This window comes from Patiria miniata, unplaced genomic scaffold (assembly GCF_015706575.1).
Source record: "Patiria miniata isolate m_02_andy unplaced genomic scaffold, ASM1570657v1 HiC_scaffold_13, whole genome shotgun sequence".
Classification (NCBI taxonomy): domain Eukaryota; kingdom Metazoa; phylum Echinodermata; class Asteroidea; order Valvatida; family Asterinidae; genus Patiria; species Patiria miniata.
In genome coordinates this window covers 5946687-5966544 of record NW_024037051.1, presented here as the reverse complement: position 1 = coordinate 5966544, position 19858 = coordinate 5946687, and the positions used below count along the sequence as shown (strand labels likewise).

The 19858-nt window shown below is 38.4% G+C and overlaps 1 protein-coding gene across 1 annotated transcript in view; it reads right to left on the bottom strand.

The window, feature by feature from the left end:
- Positions 1-18309, bottom strand: part of LOC119721010 (A disintegrin and metalloproteinase with thrombospondin motifs 4-like) — a 29205-nt gene extending 10896 nt beyond the window's left edge. The window contains exons 1-6 of the mRNA XM_038190876.1: positions 18211-18309; positions 10196-10268; positions 9363-9652; positions 8987-9140; positions 7665-7834; positions 6545-6631 (exon numbers count right to left, since the gene is read on the bottom strand). Of these exons, the coding sequence (XP_038046804.1) occupies positions 6545-6631; positions 7665-7834; positions 8987-9140; positions 9363-9652; positions 10196-10268; positions 18211-18270 (834 nt within the window). The 5' untranslated portion in view covers positions 18271-18309. The remainder of the gene's footprint in view (positions 1-6544; positions 6632-7664; positions 7835-8986; positions 9141-9362; positions 9653-10195; positions 10269-18210) is intronic.
- Between the last annotated feature and the right edge of the window lie 1549 nt (positions 18310-19858).

Here is a 19858-nt window from a genome sequence, read left to right as displayed (position 1 = left end):
AAGTTATATGTGGTTAATCAAAGAATATCACGGGCCGATTTCGTACAATTTGAACGGATGGTTTTCAAACTAAAGAAAGCAAACACTATTCTATGTGCTGCTAGGGGGAGCCCTTTCAAAAGATGACGTCATCACATTGTTTTATGTGCCTGACATTCCTCACTAAAAACTTTCTTAATGTGTATGTGTGTAGTAAAATGCTTCCGCTTTTAAATTATATTCGGTTTTTATTGCACTTCCGGTAACACCGGAAGTAAAGGTCCTGCGGTTTTGTGTCTGGGAACAGGAAATGTTTTGTTCACGGCATATTCTACAACCTCACGAAAAAACGAACACGATACTTTATTTAATAGTTCAAAAGATATGACGCAAACTATTTTGTCAAAATTTGCCCTTAAATCGCTGGTAATTTGATATTTGATGACGTCATGATAACGTAACAAATTATAACATCTTCGTTACATGGTACAAGTTCACACAATGTTTTATGATCATAACGTAAACTGTTTGGATTAAATGTTGCTTTTTTTATTTTAGGCTAAACTTCTTCGTTTTGAATTCACCTAACTTTGACCTTCCGGTTGACCCAGAAGTACAGGTCAAGCGAGTTCATCTACACAACAAAAATGTTAATTAATTAGTGGTCTATCCGATTACAATGTTTGAACATGATTGATCATTTTGTTCAAGAGTTATAGGTGAAAGTAATTGGTCACTTTTTCAGCTCAAATCGCTTTTAATTTGACTCGATGACGTCATAATTACGTCAGAGTAATATGCACCACTAAGGATGAGGGTCGATATATATTGCAAGTTACAAGTTCATACCATAAATCGGTCAGGAGAAAACCCGCGGAAACGTGCCGTACGGGAAAAAGAAAGAAAGAAAGACTAAAGGTTTGCGTTTGTTGTTACAAACGCAGAGTGGTCGGGTAAACAATTTTATTAGACATTGTCCAGTTAAGTTATGAAAATGTTTATGTCAGAAAAAAAAGGGATCAAGAACTTTAACATTTCCATTACCAATAATTGTGTACAAAAAGAATGCGTCTTTTTAGGGTATATTTTAGAAACAACAAACTTCCGGTTTGATGACGTCATAGTATTTCGAAGCAAAAGACAAATATTAAGTGTAACAGATGTCAATTTGGATGTCAAGTCACGAGACAGGGATCAAATGATGGATTTAAATTAAATATAAAATGATCATTGTTGAATTCTCCCCACAGTAACTTTCGGTCTGATGACGTAATCATGATTATGAAATCTTGCAAATTCATTTATGATTGCTCACGTGATATATAGGGGCAATTTCATAAAAATTTGATTGAGGGGTTTGAAATTTCAAAAGATTAAACTGTATTTGATGTGCCGCTAGAGGGCGCCATTTTGTGGTATGACGTCAAAATTATATTTTTGTGTTTGGCATTCCTCACTTAATACTTCCATTATGTATTTGTTTGTAGTAAAATGCTTCCGTTTTAGAGTTAGATTCAATTTCTATTGCATTTCCGGTAACACCGGAAGTGAAGGTCTAGCAGTTTTGTGCCCGGGCATAAGAAATGTTGCTAACGGCATAGTCTACAACCTCACAAAAAATGAACACGATACTCTATTTAGTTCAAGAGATATAGGTCAAACTATTTTGTCAAATCGTGCCATCAAATTGTTTGTAATTTGATACTTGATGACGTCATGATGACGTAACAAAATTTATAACATCTTCGTAACATGGTTCAAGTTCACACTAGGTTTTACGATCATACCATAAACTGTTTTGATTTCAGGCTAATGTCTACATTTTGAATTCACCTAAATTTGACCTTCCGGTAGAACCGGAAGGCAAGGTCAAGCTAGTTCACGTACACGACATAAAATGTTTATCAATTAATGGTCTTTCTGATTACAAGGTTGGAAGATGATTGATCATTTTGTTCAAGAGTTATAGGTGACAGAAGATCGTCATTTTTTTAACGAAAATCGCTTGTAATTTGACACCCGATGACGTCATAATGACGTCAGAGTAACATGCAGCACTTAGGATGAGGGTTGATATTAAATGAAAGTTACAAGTTCATATCAAACACCGTGTAGGAGAAAACCCGCGGAAACGTGCTGTACGGAAAAGAAAGAAAGACTAGAGGTTCGCGTTTGTTGTTACAAACGCAAAGTGGTCGGTAGACAACTGTTTTGTGAAACAATACCCAGTTGGGTTGTGAATATTTTTTGGGTAAGAACAAAGGATCATGAAATTTGAACTTCCGTATACATTTTAGGTACACGTACAAGTTATTTCTGGTTTGATGACGTCAGTCAAAAAAGGGAAGGGAATACTGATTTAGTTCAAGGAGAATACCCGTTTAACAAAAAGTAAAGATAACTCATGGAAGTATGGACTTTCTAAGTGTGTGTAATAATAACACCAAACTTCCGGTTAGATGACGTCATAGTATTTGGAAGCAAAAGGTCAACTTTAAGTGTAGCAGATGTCATAAACTGGACTAGGAACAAAGTCATGAGACAGGGATCAAATGAAGTGGAAATCAACAAAATGATCATTGTTAAATTCTCCCTACGGTAACTTCCGGTTTGATGACGTCATGATTTTGAAACCTTGCAAATTCATTCGTGGTTGCTTACGGAATATGAAGGGGCCATGTGATAAAATTTTGATCGAGGGTTTTTAAATGTGAAAAGATTAAACTCTTTTTGATGTGCCGCTAGAGGGCGCCCTTTTAGGGATGACGTCAAAATTATGTTTTTGTGTTTGGCATTCCTCACTTAACACTTCCATAATGTATTTGTCTGTAGTAAAATGCTTCCATTTTAGAGTTATATTTAATTTTTCTTGCCCTTCCGGTAACACCGGAAGTGAAGGTCAAGCGGTTTTGTACTAGGGAATAAGAATTGTTGCCTGATGCATCATTTACAACCTAACGCAAAAACGAACACGATACTCTATTTAGTTCTAAAGATATAGCTGAAACTATTTTCACAAATTTGGCCGTTAAATTGCTTGTACTTTGATACATGATGACGTCATGATAACGTCAAATTTGTTTTTAACACCTTCGGACGGGCATTGAAGTTCATACCAGGTTTTCACGTACACGACAAAAAAATGTTAATCAATTAATGGTTTATCTAATTACAAGGTTGGAACATAATTGATCATTTTGTTCAAGAGTAATAGGCAGAAGAAGACGGTCATATTTTCAACGAAAATCGCTTGTAATTTAACACCGTATGACGTCATCGTGACGTCAGAGTAATTTGCACCACTCGGGATGAGGGTCGATATATGTTTAAAGTTTTAAGTTCATACCATCAACCGTTTAGGAGAAAACCCGCGGAGAAGTGCCGTACGGAATGTCAGAAAAAAAGAACTTCAACATTTCCAGTACCAATTAAGCGTAATCAAGATGATGTCATAGTAGGGCATGTGACGTCAACAAATGCCAAATCCGAAGTGATGTCAACATGATACCATCAACTTATTTCTATACATTATATATCTGATGGCTATACTAGCTCAATATAACTTTTTATGAACTTTGAAACAAAAAATATAATCTACATGACTATTGGCAAAAAAGCATAAAGTCATACAAAAAATAAAATTAGAGGTTCGCATTGTTGTTACAAACGCAGAGTGGTCGGGCAGGCAATTTGTTCATTAAACACTGCCGAGTTGAGTTATGAATATGTTTATATAAGAACAAAGATTCACAATTAAATCCTTTCCAGTACAATCAATTCTTTGTTGAGAATGCATCTTTAACGGTGCGATAAATTTGAGTAAACATTACATGTACGCATACAAGTTATTTCTAGCTTTATGACGTCATTATTCAAAGTGGAATAAAAACCGAACATAACTCAAAAGCGGAAGCATTTTACTACACACATTAAATTAGGAAAGTGTTTAGTGAGGAATGTCAGACAAATAAAACAGTGTGATGACGTCATCTTTCGAAAGGGCGCCCCCCTAGCGGCACAGAAGATAGTGTGAGCTTTCTTTAATTTGAAAACTATCCGTTCAAATTTTACCACATCGCCCCTTGATATTCTTTGATTAACCACATATAACTTGGCAAGGTTTCAAATTCATGACGTCATCAGACCGGAAGTTACTTCTATGAGAATTTGAAAACGATCATATTTTAAATGTAATTCTATCAATTGATTCATGTCGATCTAAGCCCAAAAAAAGGTATCCATTACAATGTTCACCTTTGCTTCCAAATACTGTGTCGTCATCAAACCGGAAGGTGGTTGTTATGAATACATACGTCATTTTACTTTACAATGAACATCTCTTTCCGTTTTTGATTAATGACGTCATCAACCAAGAAAGAACTTGCATGTGTACATAGAATGCTTACTGAAATTGATCACACCGTTAAAGATGTATGTTTTTACTTGCAGATAAAAATAATTGATTTTACTGGAAATGATCTTATTTCGAAATCCTTTTTCTTACATAAAAATATTCATAACTTAAAGGAAACATGCAGTGGAAATTCAGCTCATCTTGTTTTCATGCACATTACTATGTGTTGCAACAATACATACAAGATCTTAATACTTGTTTTCATTGGAAGTGACAAGAAAGTGGTAGTTTTTCAATGATTAGTAAATCCTTTCATCAATATATAAGAGGGCGCTATTTTGTTTGTCACACAAGGTACTCCTTGCCAAAGGTGCGTTATGAACAGTACAAACATTAGTCCTTCAAAATTACCCACAAAACTTTTTTGGAAGAAATATTTGCCACTACGATTGTCCAAATAAGCTGTTTTACATGATAAACAATAACAAGTAGAATTTACTCCAAGAAAATAAAGAAAACTTTGACATATATTTGGATACACAAAGCTATAAAGACACTTCGGTTCTGCCTTGAATGACATCACGCTTTGGCTCATGAATATGGACATTTTCATTAGCATAAAAGCTTAAATGTTGAAATTTCTTTCTTTTACTGCTACAAAGGAGGTGGAAACTTCATAGTTACATTGCACATGGCAAGAAAGCTGTTTTAAATGTATTTAAGTCATATAAATCCTATTACATGTTCCCGTTAACTGGACAGTGTTTCATAAAATAGTTGTCTACCCGACCACTCTGCGTTTGTAACAACAAACGCAAAACTCTAGTTTTGATTTCAGGTTCAAGTCTTCATTTGGAATTCACATAACTTTAACCTTCCGGTTGACCCGGAAGAAAGGGTTAAGTGAGTTCACAAACGTACACAAAAAGAAATGTTTATCAATTCATGGTCTATCTGATTACAGAATATAAACATCACTGGTTATTTTGTTCAAGAGTTATGGGTGAAAGTAATTGGACCCTTTTTCATGTAAAATCGCTTGTAATTTGACACCCAACAAAGAAGATTTGTGAGAACAATTCTAGACAGTGGTCGGGTTGTGCCTGACCACTCAATAAGCGGAAAAGCCCTATGTTTGCCCATATCATTTGTACACGTTTTTTGTTACCGGCACTTTGGGCACTGAAATCAATTCGATTGACTTTATACTTGGCATACACTTTAGACCAGCAGCTGAAGTTGTGTACCGAACATTGACATCATCGTGACGTCATCATGAGTCACGTGACGTCACATTATATACGATTTTTCTGTTGTGACTATTTTCTAGCAGAATTCGGCTAGATCTCACAGATTGGGCTATATCTTCAGAACTGCAGGTCCGATTGGAATGAAAGTTGATATGTACTTAGACTGGGATGTGTTACAGATGAAAATTTAAGTGACGTCACGATGACTTCATCACGTGACATGTGACGTCATATTAAAAATTGCATATTTTGAAGGCCAATATCTACAGAACTACAGGTCTGATTGTGTTGAAACTTGGTATGCACCTAAACCGGGATGTGTTATAGATGAAAATTTAAGTGACGTCACGATGACGTCATCACGTGACATGTGACGTCATATTAAAAAAATATTTAAACAAAATTGTTTTAAAACATTTTTGTTTTAAACAAAATCATTGGTTGCACTGGAAAGGTTAAATTTTCGTGGTCTTTGTTTTGACATAAAATTATTCATACCTTAACTGGGCTGTGTCTAATGAAATAGTTGTCGGCCCGACCACGCTGCGTTTGTAACTCAACAAACGCCTTGACCTCTTGTCTTTCATTTGTCTTTATCATTTTCTTTAGGGCATATTTAAATTATTGGCAAGAAACGAATATGTTAAAAACGTGAGCCACAGTCCAAATAAAAAACTTGTTGCAGACACTATACTTTTCCTTGCAAAACTTGCGTTATTGTTTTCGTTAAGTTCAAAAATATATCAATACAAAGAAACACAGTTTCAGTCCAACGATAAATGTAGCCTGGACACGTTAGACTTGATGCAATATTAAAATAATACTTCATATGGGCTTCAGCAAATCCATTCTTCATTAGAGATAAACTTCTTCAGTATGAACTTCAACTTTAATTTGTTCCATGACTCGCTTCCATGTGATAACTACATGACTTGTATAGGCTTATACGTCATAAACCTACCTCAGATGCTCCAAAGACCTTGACGTACGTCAGCCTGGGAACCAGCCCAGTTCCTCTCAGAGAACTCAATTGCAAAACATTTTTCACCTTAATTATATATAAGAATGAGAAAGCAAAGAGGAAAATTCGCTTAAAGAATACTTGTAAATATGCGTCTTTCATCACCAACAATAGTAGGCGCACATCACCAACAATGGTAGGCGCACAACGTGAAGAGCCTTCTCAAAAGTACCAAAATAAAGCGAAAATGGTGACGACAAAATAGTAATAGCAAAAAGATAATGGGGGAGTGGTCGAGCAACACCTTTTTGGTCAACTGACTGCATCTGGCCTTCAAATTCATTTTGATTAGATAATGACGCCAATTAAACGCCGCCAATGGGCGCAGGAAAATAACTCAACAAAGGCCACTATCTGTATCGCAATGTGGTATGAAAGACTGGCATAAGCTCAAGCACATGTAGGCCAATTTTCCCTTATTTCCAATTGACCTTTTTACTTTAGGCCTACCTTTTTTTCTTCACAACAGTTCCCGCTTTTCAACATTATTTGATGCTTTAGTGACACACTAGGTACACATTGATTAATGGAAAGTGTTTTAAAGGCACGTATAGGGTTTACTGCTTTTGTGCACTTGTTTTCGTTTGAAGCAATAGCTTCAAAGTTTAGGTAGGGTGCATCCTGCTGAAGTTTTTGCTTTATATGAATGCAGGAACAAAACATGTCTAACTGGAATCCGTTGCTAACGCACGTTTAAAGTTGCCCGCGGGCACCCTATTATTTCAAAACATCCGTCAGGTTTAGTTTTCTTCCGAATCATTTCGCAGGGTGTTTGATAACGGTGTTACAACGGATAATGTAGTAACCAACGGATAACGTATCACCAACCGATAATGTAACATAAATTGACCCATGGTGTGGCAACATTTACTACACTATCGGTCAATGTTTTTTAAATTATCGGTTATAGTGCTATAGCATCGGTCAATTTGTGTGAGACATTATCGGTCGGTGATACGCTATTCGTTGGTTACTACATTCTTCTCAGTTGTAACAAACAGTCTGATGTTCGCTTTGAGCAAGGTTTCTGTCATTGATATACTGTCATACGAAAACTCACCGCGTTGAAGAGGGTGTTAACGCACGTGGTGGTTGCGCTGGTGCCCCCTTTACGAGAATTTAAATCTGGATCGGAAATGAATGCCAGCTCCAGATATTTCGTTGCCTTCGTGTCAATCGGCAAGGCTTCTGGCGGCTCGTCGGCAAATGTTAACGGCAAAGTTGGTGGCGCTTAGGAGAACAATTAAAAAACAAACCAGTCGGGCATCAAGCTTGGAGTTTGACAAGCTGTCATAACTGACGAGCAGAGTTGTAACGAGTCACTGATTTTTGTGACTCGAGTCGAGTCATTTTAAAGAAGTGACTAAGTCGAGTAGAGTCATTAGATCAACGAGTCGAGTCAATTCGAGTCACAAATATTTTAACACTATATTATAAATTACACTAAAAAGCAACAAACACAAGTGAGAAAGAATACAGGCACCAGTCTATTACGAAAATCCAAAGACATAAAGTATGCTATATGGTACCCAACCAACAGTTGCTAGCTCATGTCACAGATAAGAAGATGTGAAACCTCGGTCTTATAACTGGTTTGGCTTCGGGTCTAGATTTTGTTGTTCGCTGATCCCCGACAACGTCAATACCTAATTGCATTATACAAAACTGTTTCTGATTATTAAAAGGTTGGCCCGTCCGTATCCATTTTGTTTTGTAAAATCGGGAAATAAATTTAGCCAGCGTTCCACCAAGAGCTTAATAAGAAATCGCCCGAAACCAATGATGAAACCACGGATTGAGAAATGCGTTTTAAGTCTGGTTCCGGGTTTAGCATTACATGCCACAGGTATAGAACCACAAGGTGGGAGTCCGCGACACGGTGTATGTTTGTTGTATCACTATGGAGGAAGGAAAACAGACGGCCGCTGTATATGAGCGTACATTATTCGCGAACATAATGTGACGTGAACAAAAACTGGCAACGCGAACGGCGCGGCGTAAGTCATTGCAAATATTTTTCGCAAATAAGGTTTGCTTTTATTTTGGGACTCGAGTCGTATTAGCCTTCCTCGAGTCGAGTTAAGTCATTGTGATGAGGGACTCGAGTCGAGTCGAGTCATTTGCTCCAGTGACTCGAGTCGAGTCGAGTCATTTACCCGTCGGGACTCGAGTCGAGTCGAGTCGCCAAAAAAATGTGACTCGAGTCGGACTCGAGTCGAGTCATTGACTCGAGTCATTACAACTTTAGTTGAGCATTCCAGTTTTCAGTTTCAGAATGAATGATCTGCGTCAGAAATGTGAGTTCTTTATTGTTTTGACTTACATGCGGAATTTGTTTTAAAAGTGTGATCAATAAAAACAAAATCAAATAAATTATATTACGTTCTGTCTCGCAGAATGCCCCTCTTTCCACTGGTCTGTTCCTATAGGCAACGTGCGGGTGACCCCGACCAACATCTCGCTTGACGGCATGTTCGTCATCTAGTGGCTCGATGTAAAGCTCACCACGGCCATGGTTGCGAAATATGACCGCCATCTTGCAAAAAAGACACCATTCAGAAAATAAAACAACCGAATAAAAGGCATGCAAACAGACCTTTGGTGTCGGCTCCAGACAAGGTTTACTTTTGAAATAATTCCTTTCATTATTTATTTGGGAAATATCATAACTTATTCCAATCAATGATACTATATACCCTTCTTCAAACATTTTGGTGGCAGCTATGGGATTCACCGAAGCACTAGGCCTATGACTTACCAAGCCGTCACAAACGGTTACGGATGCAAGAGAGTCCTTTTCACCGGCTACCTTCCCTGTGTAGACGCAGTCAGTCCGAAGTGGCACTTTCTGGATGCCTTCATCTGTGTAGATCTCAACCTTGAGTCCAGGGGCATAATTACTGTCGTCGTGGTCTACGATGAGGTTAAGCGTCTCTCCAAAGGCTTCGACTTCCAGTTCTAAGAATGAGGCGGCAGTGGCTCCCTTGCCAACACTCCTCTTGCCTTCAGCTTCGACTACGAGTGGGTACACAATCTCATATTCCGGGGCTACAAAGAAAGGAAATTTAATTGTTATCTTCTTCAGTGCTATGACCTTCTTAGGTGACTTCTCTCAACAATACCCCTTTCAAACTTATTGCAACATGTAATGAGCGTGCACAAAGGAATGCATTGTGGTCATGCGTTGTGGAATACTGAGTTTAATAGCTACAATCCCGCCAAAGTGGTTGGGACACTTCCTTGGCCTTTCCCCCGCTCCCCCGGTCAATGTTGTTCTCTCCAGCTATTGGAGCACACGCCGCGCAATGAGAGACAACATTGAGCGGGGCAAGGGGGTTGGGGCCCTAAATGGTGATGCTGAAACGAAATAGTTTTGCAAACGACGCAAAGGTTTGCGACAACCTTCAATAGTTTTTCAAATAAACCCAATACATGTATTATACTTCGTATAAGCAAATATTTTTGTGGCAATAATTATATTTTCTATGTTTCGAGAGACAATCATGATTTTTTCATATTCGGTTAGGAAAGACGTCACCAAAATAAAACGATGTTTTAGCGCGGTTGCCCACATCAATTGTGCCACAATACCTTTTTCGTGGCTTTCAACACCGAAGTAGCGAAAAAGCTCCTCCGTTGCAAATTCAAGATCTTTGTTACGAACCTATACAGCGAAAAAAAATAAGAAATATGAGTGTTGTTCATGTTTATTTAATACACCCAAAACCACACCTTTTTATACTTCTTTGAAATCATTTATAATTGGGTGGTGTCTTTTACACATTTGTAAATAAATTAAATAACTCTTAATGAAATGTATGGATGACTGGTCATTCTATTTATAGTGCATCACATCCGCACGGGAGTTGTGAGCTGTACATGGCACTTAAAAAAGAATCACAGGGAACAAAGCAGAAAGCTGAATCCCATTTAGTACGTGGTTACATAATCATGAAAATGCAAATCATACAGGGTGTCCTGAAAATGATGGCGCATGTAAACCCCGCCATTTTCGCCAATTTACAACCGGAATTTACTGCAAATCGTGTAAGCACACGATCGTGTAAGCACACGATCTTCAAGGTTACAGATTTAGCTTGAGAAAACCGTTTGCTTAATTAAGATTGCTTTTGAAAATCCAGAGAAATGTTTGAATAACCGCAAAGCCCAAAACACCATTCTCTGCCACTTTTAGGAAGCGAGTGCTTCAAAGGTCAGACAATGCCAGCATGGCTCTTTTTATAAGATTATCCCTATGGGTGTAAGACAAACATTCCATTCACACGACAATATAGGGTTTTGTTCTTATGTTGAAACGATTTAATAGTACAGACAGGTTCACTTTTTAAAACTTCAATGAAAGAGTTCAATTAAATATAAATAAATATTGCACACTCTGCTTAAAAATGTTAAACTCACTAACAGTAAAATGATTTGGTTTTAGATTGGGACTATACTGATTTTAACTGCTTCACAGAAAGTAGCTTCTTGGCTTTGCCGTTATTCAAACATATCTTTGGATTTTCAAAAGCTATCTCAATGAAACAAACGATCTTCTCAAGCTAAATCTATTATCTTGACGATGGTGTAAACATCTGTAGAAAATGTTTGTTGTAAACAGCGGCGGCGGAACGGGTTTGAAACGGGGGAGGGGGAGCACCCAAAAGGGGCACTTGCAAACCCGTGCTGAAATGGGGGGGGGGGGGGGGGGGGGGGGGGGGCTGGTACCATCTTTCAACATAGGGGGCGCTCTTCAAAACCAATGATTATATGCTAAACATACATTATGTGCCAATTTTCAGGGCGTCTTGTATGGATTATAGGACTTGGTTTTCATATTCCTCGTTTATATCAAAAAATTCTCTAACATTATTTGGAAAAGGTTACTTCTAAGAAATAGTAAGATACTTTAAGGGCATTTTTTATTTATCTCGAGGGGACACTTTAATGATCGAGGGGGCACATTTATGGCCTTAAAAGGGGCACTTGGGAAAATCTGGGGGGGGGGGCAAACGTACCCCCAGCCCAGCCCCCCCCCCGGTTCCGCCGCCCCTGGTTGTAAATTAGCAAAAATGGAGGGGTTTACATGCACCATTTTTTTCAGGACGCCCTGTAAGTAAACGGAAAAAGCACTGAAGCCTGTACAACCAAGATGTAAAGGGAGACATGTGAAGCTTAAGTATGTGCCAGCAACAAGACAGCAGCCATTTTCTGCTTGACATATTCAAATTTTCACAAGATATTCATGCATGGCCGACTTGTAGTTGCACAAGAACATTGTACAGTGGGTATGTGGGTATCGAGGGGCTTAACCAATTCCCTACTCTATCAGGTAATGACCCTTGATTGCAAGGTTAATCTTGATATTGTAAGCACGGGTGAAAGATTGGATAGCCAAAACGCACGTAGAATCATTCAGCAAGAACGGGATAATCCGTTTCAGCTAATTGACACACGAAAGACTGAACAAAACAGGGTGCAGAAGGGGGAAAGGCTGGCTTCTCTCACCCAAGACAACCTACAACACGGATAAAATAAACTTAGCCGTTGGAAAGGTATGCCAAGGGTTGCAGTTAGTATACAAATACATATAATATTCAGAAGATACGGTGTCTGAAACGTAGACTCAGCACTTGACACCCGCGACACGAGTTGTTATCGAAAAACTCAAAGTTGAAAGGCCAAATAGTAGAAAGACGCCTCCTTTAGTAGAGTAAGCTAACACAATTCATAACAACTATTGTATTAATTACCAAAACCACCGGAAACACTGAGCAAGTGCTCTGGGTGCACCTATACTAAGGCTTAATTTGAAATAACTTACGCAGTGCTTTCACACGGACTTATAGTAGGCAATTAATCAAGGTCCACAAAACAAACCAGTACATCAAACCCCGGTTAGTTTTACATGGGTAAAAGGTGGCTGGATCAAGTTTAGCTAACAAACATAATTCATCCTGTACAACATAAATGATTCAAGCAAAAATTGAAAGTTCTTGACAAATTGATTACAGATAGTAAGTCAGAGTATAACCAAGTCAATTTTACTAATCCTGTTCAGGTAATGTTAGAAAAAATAGTATTACGGAAATTAAGTCATTGTATCAATGAAAGTCAGGTAATGTTATTAAATAACCATCAAAGTAACTTTAATGATGGTAAGAGATTATGGGAAAGTAATCCCGAATATACGACATGACATGTTGCCCTTAAAAGGCCAAGAAAGAATGAAAAGAACAAAATAACCGGAAATAAATATTGGTGAATTTAGAAATAGTTCGAAAAAAAGTAAAAAAAAAAAATAATAATAATAAATAAATATAAAAATCAAAAAATAAAGTCAAGATTATAGAGCATGGTAATCAAGGAATATTGCAAAAAGAGTTGTAAACAACAGGTACCACAGTAAAGATAAGGTCTCAATTTTTTGAAAAAAAGAAAATGATATTCTGGAAGCAACGCCAGCGTTAGCAAGATTACTAAAAGTTCGTGATAGATAAGGGAAAATAAGGCAACTGTTTGAAAGCGACCTTTAAATTGAAGAAGGTCAACAGGTTATTGGAAGGCTAAATATTCATATTCATATTCATATTTTATTAGACCAATTTGCAGCCGGACGCTGAATTGCATGGTTATTACAAGAAAATAAAAAACCACTAGAAAATTCAACAAGAAAATTCAACAAGAAAAATTTGAATTTAAAATGAATAAGAATTACAGAACTTCATGTATCTACAGTTTAAATATAAATCTAAAAACACACAAAAGGGGACATAACATTATTATTGTTATTATTGCTGCTAAGGAATTCTGGTTCAGGAGTTTTGTCAGAGAGGGAATTGCACTATTGCCATACCTATTTGTTTTGTGATGTGGAATCTGGTAAATGTTGGATTGTCTCAGAGTCATTTTGTGGGTGCTATTGTTAGGAGGAAAACATTCTGCATATCTAACTGATTTTGTACATTTACTAGCAAATGGGGAACAGAGATGGAGTCTTTCTGTCCTCCAGAGTTTGAAGGCCTAACCGATCACAAGCGATTGAGTATGACTCATAGTCAGCTCCAAGAATAATACGACACGCACGCTTTTGAATGCGTTCAAGTTGATATGTCTGATTATTTCTGATGTTACCATGCCAAACTGGGGCTGCATGCTCACAAATTGGACGGACATAACAAGTATACACAGAGACCAAGTCGTCGATAGGCAAACCAAACTCTTTCAGGCGGCCAAGCACGTATAACCTACGACTACTTTTTGAGACCATATCATAACCTGAGATTGCCAGCCAAGATTAGATTGGACTATCAGGCCCAAAAGCCTAGTCTCGGACACCACCCCAAGCTCAATCCCACCAATTTTAAGACAAGGTGGTGTTGGAGGGTCTTTTTTGAAGCAAACTTGCATAACTTTGCATTTGGTAGGATTGAGCCTGAGGTGGCTGTCCTTCGTCCACGCATCCAGGCCTTCAAGATCAAATCCAATCTGGCTAGATTTATTAGCATGACGGACCTCTGCAAGTGTCAGATCGTCTACATATTTAAAGCTTAAAGCTCAACTTAACTAGAGATGAACGTTCCAAAATATTGGAAATAAAGGAATGTTACGAGAAAGGTTGGCAGTTAGTGGCGCAAAGATTACAATTTAGCACTAGGATATTATCAGAACCAGAACTTAATAAAGCCATGAGTCAGAACAATTGAAGCAATTAATAAATAAGTTCAAAACACGCCGATCTACGGAGTTATAAACTTGGTTGCCACTTGTGGAGCCGGATTGGGAATTTCCCCGTGTTTTTTTCCTCAAAAAGTTTTTTTACGGGGTTTTCGCCCATCCCGTCAATCTGCAGGATAAATATTTTACTCAATAATATGAATGAGCCGTATTGGTTTAAAGCACAAAATCTAGAGAAAACTTGATGGCCTACAACCAGACATTACACAGGCAATAGGTAAAACATTAATGCAACACACTTTTCTGTGATTGTAAAGATATAATGACAAAGACAATACAGCAGGAAAACATCGGAAATTTTAAACAAGGTAATAGGTGCCCCTTTTACCCTTGTTTTCAATCTCAAGGTTGTTCTGCCATATCAAGAAACTCCAAATGTAAGGGCACAAGTGTGGTGCCATCTCAAACACATACCTTAATGTCACAAATAGTTCAGCACAATGCGGGACCAGAATCCTGGACATTTGGCTGTTTTAGCGGTATTGCTATTTAATAGTTTGTTGTTATGATACAGGTATATGGTACGGAGCTTTTAAAGGGACATAGGTGAAAAAAAAAATTGAAAAAATCATCGTAAGAATGAAAAAAATCTGCGTTCGAACGAAAAAAAATCTGCGTTCGAACGAAAAAAATCTGCGTTCGAACGAAAAAAATCTGCGTTCGAACGAAAAAAATCTGCGTTCGAACGAAAAAAATCTGCGTTCGAAAGAAAAAAATCTGCGTTCGAACGAAAAAAATCTGCGTTCGAACGAAAAAAAATCTGCGTTCGAACGAAAAAAATCTGCGTTCGAACGAAAAAAATCTGCGTTCGAACGAAACAAATCTGCGTTCGAACGAAAAAAAATCTGCGTTCGAACGAAAAAAATCTGCGTTCGAACGAAAAAAAATCTGCGTTCGAACGAACGAAAAAAATCTGCGTTCGAACGAAAAAGCTGTTTGCTGTTTGCTGTAAGCTGTTTGCCCTCCCTGTGCTGCCCCACCACTTATGTGGGTGATTTGGTCATGTTTTTTCAGGTCCTACATGCATGACATATGTGCCTAATGTAGGAATTTCAATAACTGGTCTTAAAGCAGTCTATGAGCTTTCAAACGGTCTTACTAGGGCTTGCTGTTAGTTGGTCATGAAGTTTAACCATTGCAATGAAGATCTAGCTAATTGTCCTTCTTTTTTTAAGAGTCCCTATCCTGTTACAATACTAGCTACAACACAACCCCCCCCCCCACTCCATCAGTCCCACCCATTATGCTATGCTGAGGCAACACACTTATGAGACATTTTAAAAGTAATTTGCCTTTTTGGTTTCTTTTTATAAAGTGAGGCAAGTTTTTAAAAATAATTAAAAAAGGCTATATAATTATCTTTCAAATTTTTCAGGTAAAAAAATATAACTGGTCGTCATTGTGATTTTCAGAAATTTGTCTATCCACAAATCCTTTACAGTATAAATTTTCATTCCTAATCCTTGTAATAGTTCCAAACTTTAGAAGCGACTGACATGTATATATTGTTTGATCATTTCTGGCTTTCAATAAGCCTATTTTACTAGTCTAACACTTGTACATGTACATGTACTTTCTGCTTCCTAACTTTCAGATACGGGATTCACTAATTAGCTGATTCCTACTCATACTCATAGCAATCGACAAACATGTCGGGCTATTCTGATAGCCATGGCTAGCCCGACATGTTTTTTGGTGGCCCATGGATAACCAGTTAAATGTGGAGAAACTGTTGCACTTACAAGAGCATGATATGAGTCACATCATGACTGATACGTTTTACATGTTTGGTACAACAGTTTTCAGGGCAAAGAATGTTTTGACCCACAAAAATCACCCACATAAGTGGTGGGGCAGCACAGGGAGGGCAAACAGCTTACAGCAAACAGCAAACAGCTTTTTCGTTCGAACGCAGATTTTTTTCGTTCGAACGCAGATTTTTTTCGTTCGAACGCAGATTTTTTTCGTTCGAACGCAGATTTTTTTTCGTTCGAACGCAGATTTTTTTCGTTCGAACGCAGATTTTTTTCGTTCGAACGCAGATTTTTTTTCGTTCGAACGCAGATTTTTTTCGTTCGAACGCAGATTTTTTTCGTTCGAACGCAGATTTTTTCGTTCGAACGCAGATTTTTTTCGTTCGAACGCAGATTTTTTTCGTTCGAACGCAGATTTTTTTTCGTTCGAACGCAGATTTTTTTCGTTCGAACGCAGATTTTTTTCGTTCGAACGCAGATTTTTTTCGTTCGAACGCAGATTTTTTTCGTTCGAACGCAGATTTTTTTTCGTTCGAACGCAGATTTTTTTCTTTCTAACGAAGATGTTTTCAATTTTTTTTTTCATCTATGTCCCTTTAAAAGCTCCGTAATATGGCAATATGCTAGGCAGAAAAGGGTCAGGAAGCACATCATGAAGTGTGGTTCATAAATAGTACAGAAAATCTTAATTACTACAGTGCCTTCATGAAATAACATCACAGCAACAACGCGCGAAATTGTCATGAGAAAAAGAAAAACTGGGAAATGCCAAATAGTTCCGAAAGTGCACGTTACATAATAACATTAACCCGAAAGGGAGGTCAGATGTAAGGTTTACATTTAGCAGGAGTAGCAAGTGCAGAATATATTTTAGAGTAAAATCTATGTCACGATCCCCTAAAAGATAATGAATGTTTTCTAATGTTTAGATGTAAATATTATTTCACGGCCGGCCAAGTGTTCCCTGCAATAGAAGGGAAGTGAGTCCAAGCGACACTGAGCTTTTATTAGGGGAGCCGCCCCGCACAAAAACAACAGCAATGCGCGGGTCGATTAGTGGCAAAATGCCCCGCAAAGCACAGCTCAGTGTTAGTTGCAAAGGATAAACAGGGATGAATTATAACGAAGTGGATGAGTATGCACAGGAATGACAGATAAAGGTTAACTGAAATATCATGAATAAAGCTAACGACAATAATTAGGGTGTGTGGGTGTGCGTGTGAAAACACCGGCAATCGTGGACGTAGGACAAAAGAGTTGGGGCACAAACAATACGTCCACACAAAACCAATGAGAGCTGTTGCTAAAAAGTTAGATAACAAACAAAGGAAAGAGGATTAGGAACAATGGGACGTCCACGATTGCCGGTGTTTACGTGTGTGGCACAAGGGCGGATCCGGGGGGGGGGCCAAAGGGGGCCATGTCTCCCCCCCCCAAACGAAACCAATTTTTGTTTTGTATGTGACATCGCAATAAAGGCAGGCAATGAGTACACCACCATCTTTTCCTCAAAAAAAACCACGCCGTAATTTTTTTGACCCACTTTTTGGGGGGAGCAAATTTTTTTGGGCCCCCCCCCCAAATTGTGTTCTGGATCCGCCCTTGGTGTGGCAGAGGAGACAACACAGTGTTTCCCCATTTTAGGAAAACAGGTTTATAGAGGCATTTTTGGGTTAGGTTTACAGGTGGCAAAATGAAGAGAAACACTAAAGGGGATCATAGGGGGAAAAATGGGTTGAGTTTTCACAGTTTGAGAAAAATGAGGTTTTTTTGACTGCATGGTTTTTCTTAACTACGAAACCAAGGGAATGTCCACACTTGGTATGTAACGTAAACATGCGTGGACTAAGCTGCTGATTGGTCTATTTGGATGTACAGGGAGAGCAATCTTAACATTATTCAGGTTGGTACAGGTTTTTGAAAACCATTTGTCTGACAGGATAACATTCAGCTGTAATTTAAAAAAGTTGTGCAAAAAGCTGTATCAAAAAAAGACATAATAAACGAGGTATTATGAAGTAACCTGGATGTTAGTAAAATAAATATCGACACAATAATCGGCAATGTTCGAAAATTATCTTGCAAAGATGCACTGAATGAAGAGTCTATACGTACCCCTGGCTTGGAGTAAGCCGTGTAGGCCAGCACGGCAAGCACGACAATCTTCAGCATCATTCTGCAGCTGTTGAGTCGTAGGAATGACGAATTTGGGTCATTTTGTGGGCGATTTATAGACTGCGTTTGGGCTTGTCCATGCGCCCAAACCCCCGTTTTTTGTACAACGGGAGACAAACAGAAGCCCTCACACCGTCTCATGCAGCCCCAGAAAGCGCTTCTTGGTGCCCAATGCAAACGTCCTTGTTACCCTACCAGCATCAATAAACACTTCAGAATTATGGGCTTCACAATTACATTCGAATACTTCAAACGTTATAAGTTAATAAACGTGAAGAGACCACTTAATCGTAAAACTATACTTATAGGTACACTTGTACTGTTTCTTTTAATTAAATAATGAATAGGCCTAGGGGCTAATGGGGCTTCAAATTGATTGCATCCGTAGGCCAATGCTGAAATGCATTTAGAGCTGATGATGAAAAATCAACAAAGTAGACCCAGACGAATTTTGTGTTACTCTGAACGGTAAGGTAAGGCAGTAATATTTCCAGTGTTGAAGTCGAGGCCACAACCCGAGGCCAAGGCCGAGGCCACAACCTCCGAGGCCAAGGCCGAGGCCGAGGCCGAGGCCACAACCGCGAGGCCAAGGCCGAGGCCACCACCTCCGAGGCCAAGGCCGAGGTCGAGGCCAGCTATCAAAACACGTAATAAAATATATATCACTAAAACAAGGCTAAGATTATGTTGGAGTTTTAAAATCTTTTTAGTTGAATTCACTGAGTTTTGGAGTGCCTGGCTTACAAATTTACAGCTTGCAATGGGTTTCCTCTTGTAGGGAGTCCGGCGAATTTTATTTTTTAAAGAAAGAAATCTCAAGTTTTGTATCACTGAAAGCAAATTACACAACAAAATCAATGGCGTTTGAATCAGGCTCATAGGTGTTTGCCTTTGGAGATACAACAATTTAAATGGCCAAATTTTGAGTTTCTATTCTATAAGATTTACATCATTTACTTTTAGCATGTTTTATAAATCATTTTCAAAACCTATCAAAATGCTTAATATCATAGGAATCCCCATTAAATAAACAACAACTTGAATTTTTGAATCAGGTTTTTACCACTCATAACCAAAAAGTTACGACCCCCCCCCCCAACCTTCGCACTGTCCAGGCGCGCGCCGAACAAACACCGCGATGCGACCAGACAATGCCAGACGGCCCGTCGTTACGCACGGGCAAAGCATAGTTCCAATCCCGCTCCACACAACGGGATAAGTGTCCACGCATTATCACTGTTAATACCGCGGCCAATCCCGCTCCAAACAACACGGCAACATGGAAAATGCGTGCATGATATCACTCAGTTCATCAAAATGACCAATTCTCGGATCATCCGATTTGAATCCAATGGCTTTGAAGAATTTTAAGATCATGGCAAGAGGTAGGGAGTCCAGAGGTTTTGGCCATATATCTGCAACCACGCAAAATTAGGCAATTTCAAACCGTGCTTATACATGTAAGAAGTATCAACATATGGCTCTAAAAATACAAAAAAGTAACCTGGTACCACGAGGAATACTGACTCCTATTATTAAAACATTCATTCAGAACTTTGCATTCATTTGGATGGAAAAACGAATTCTG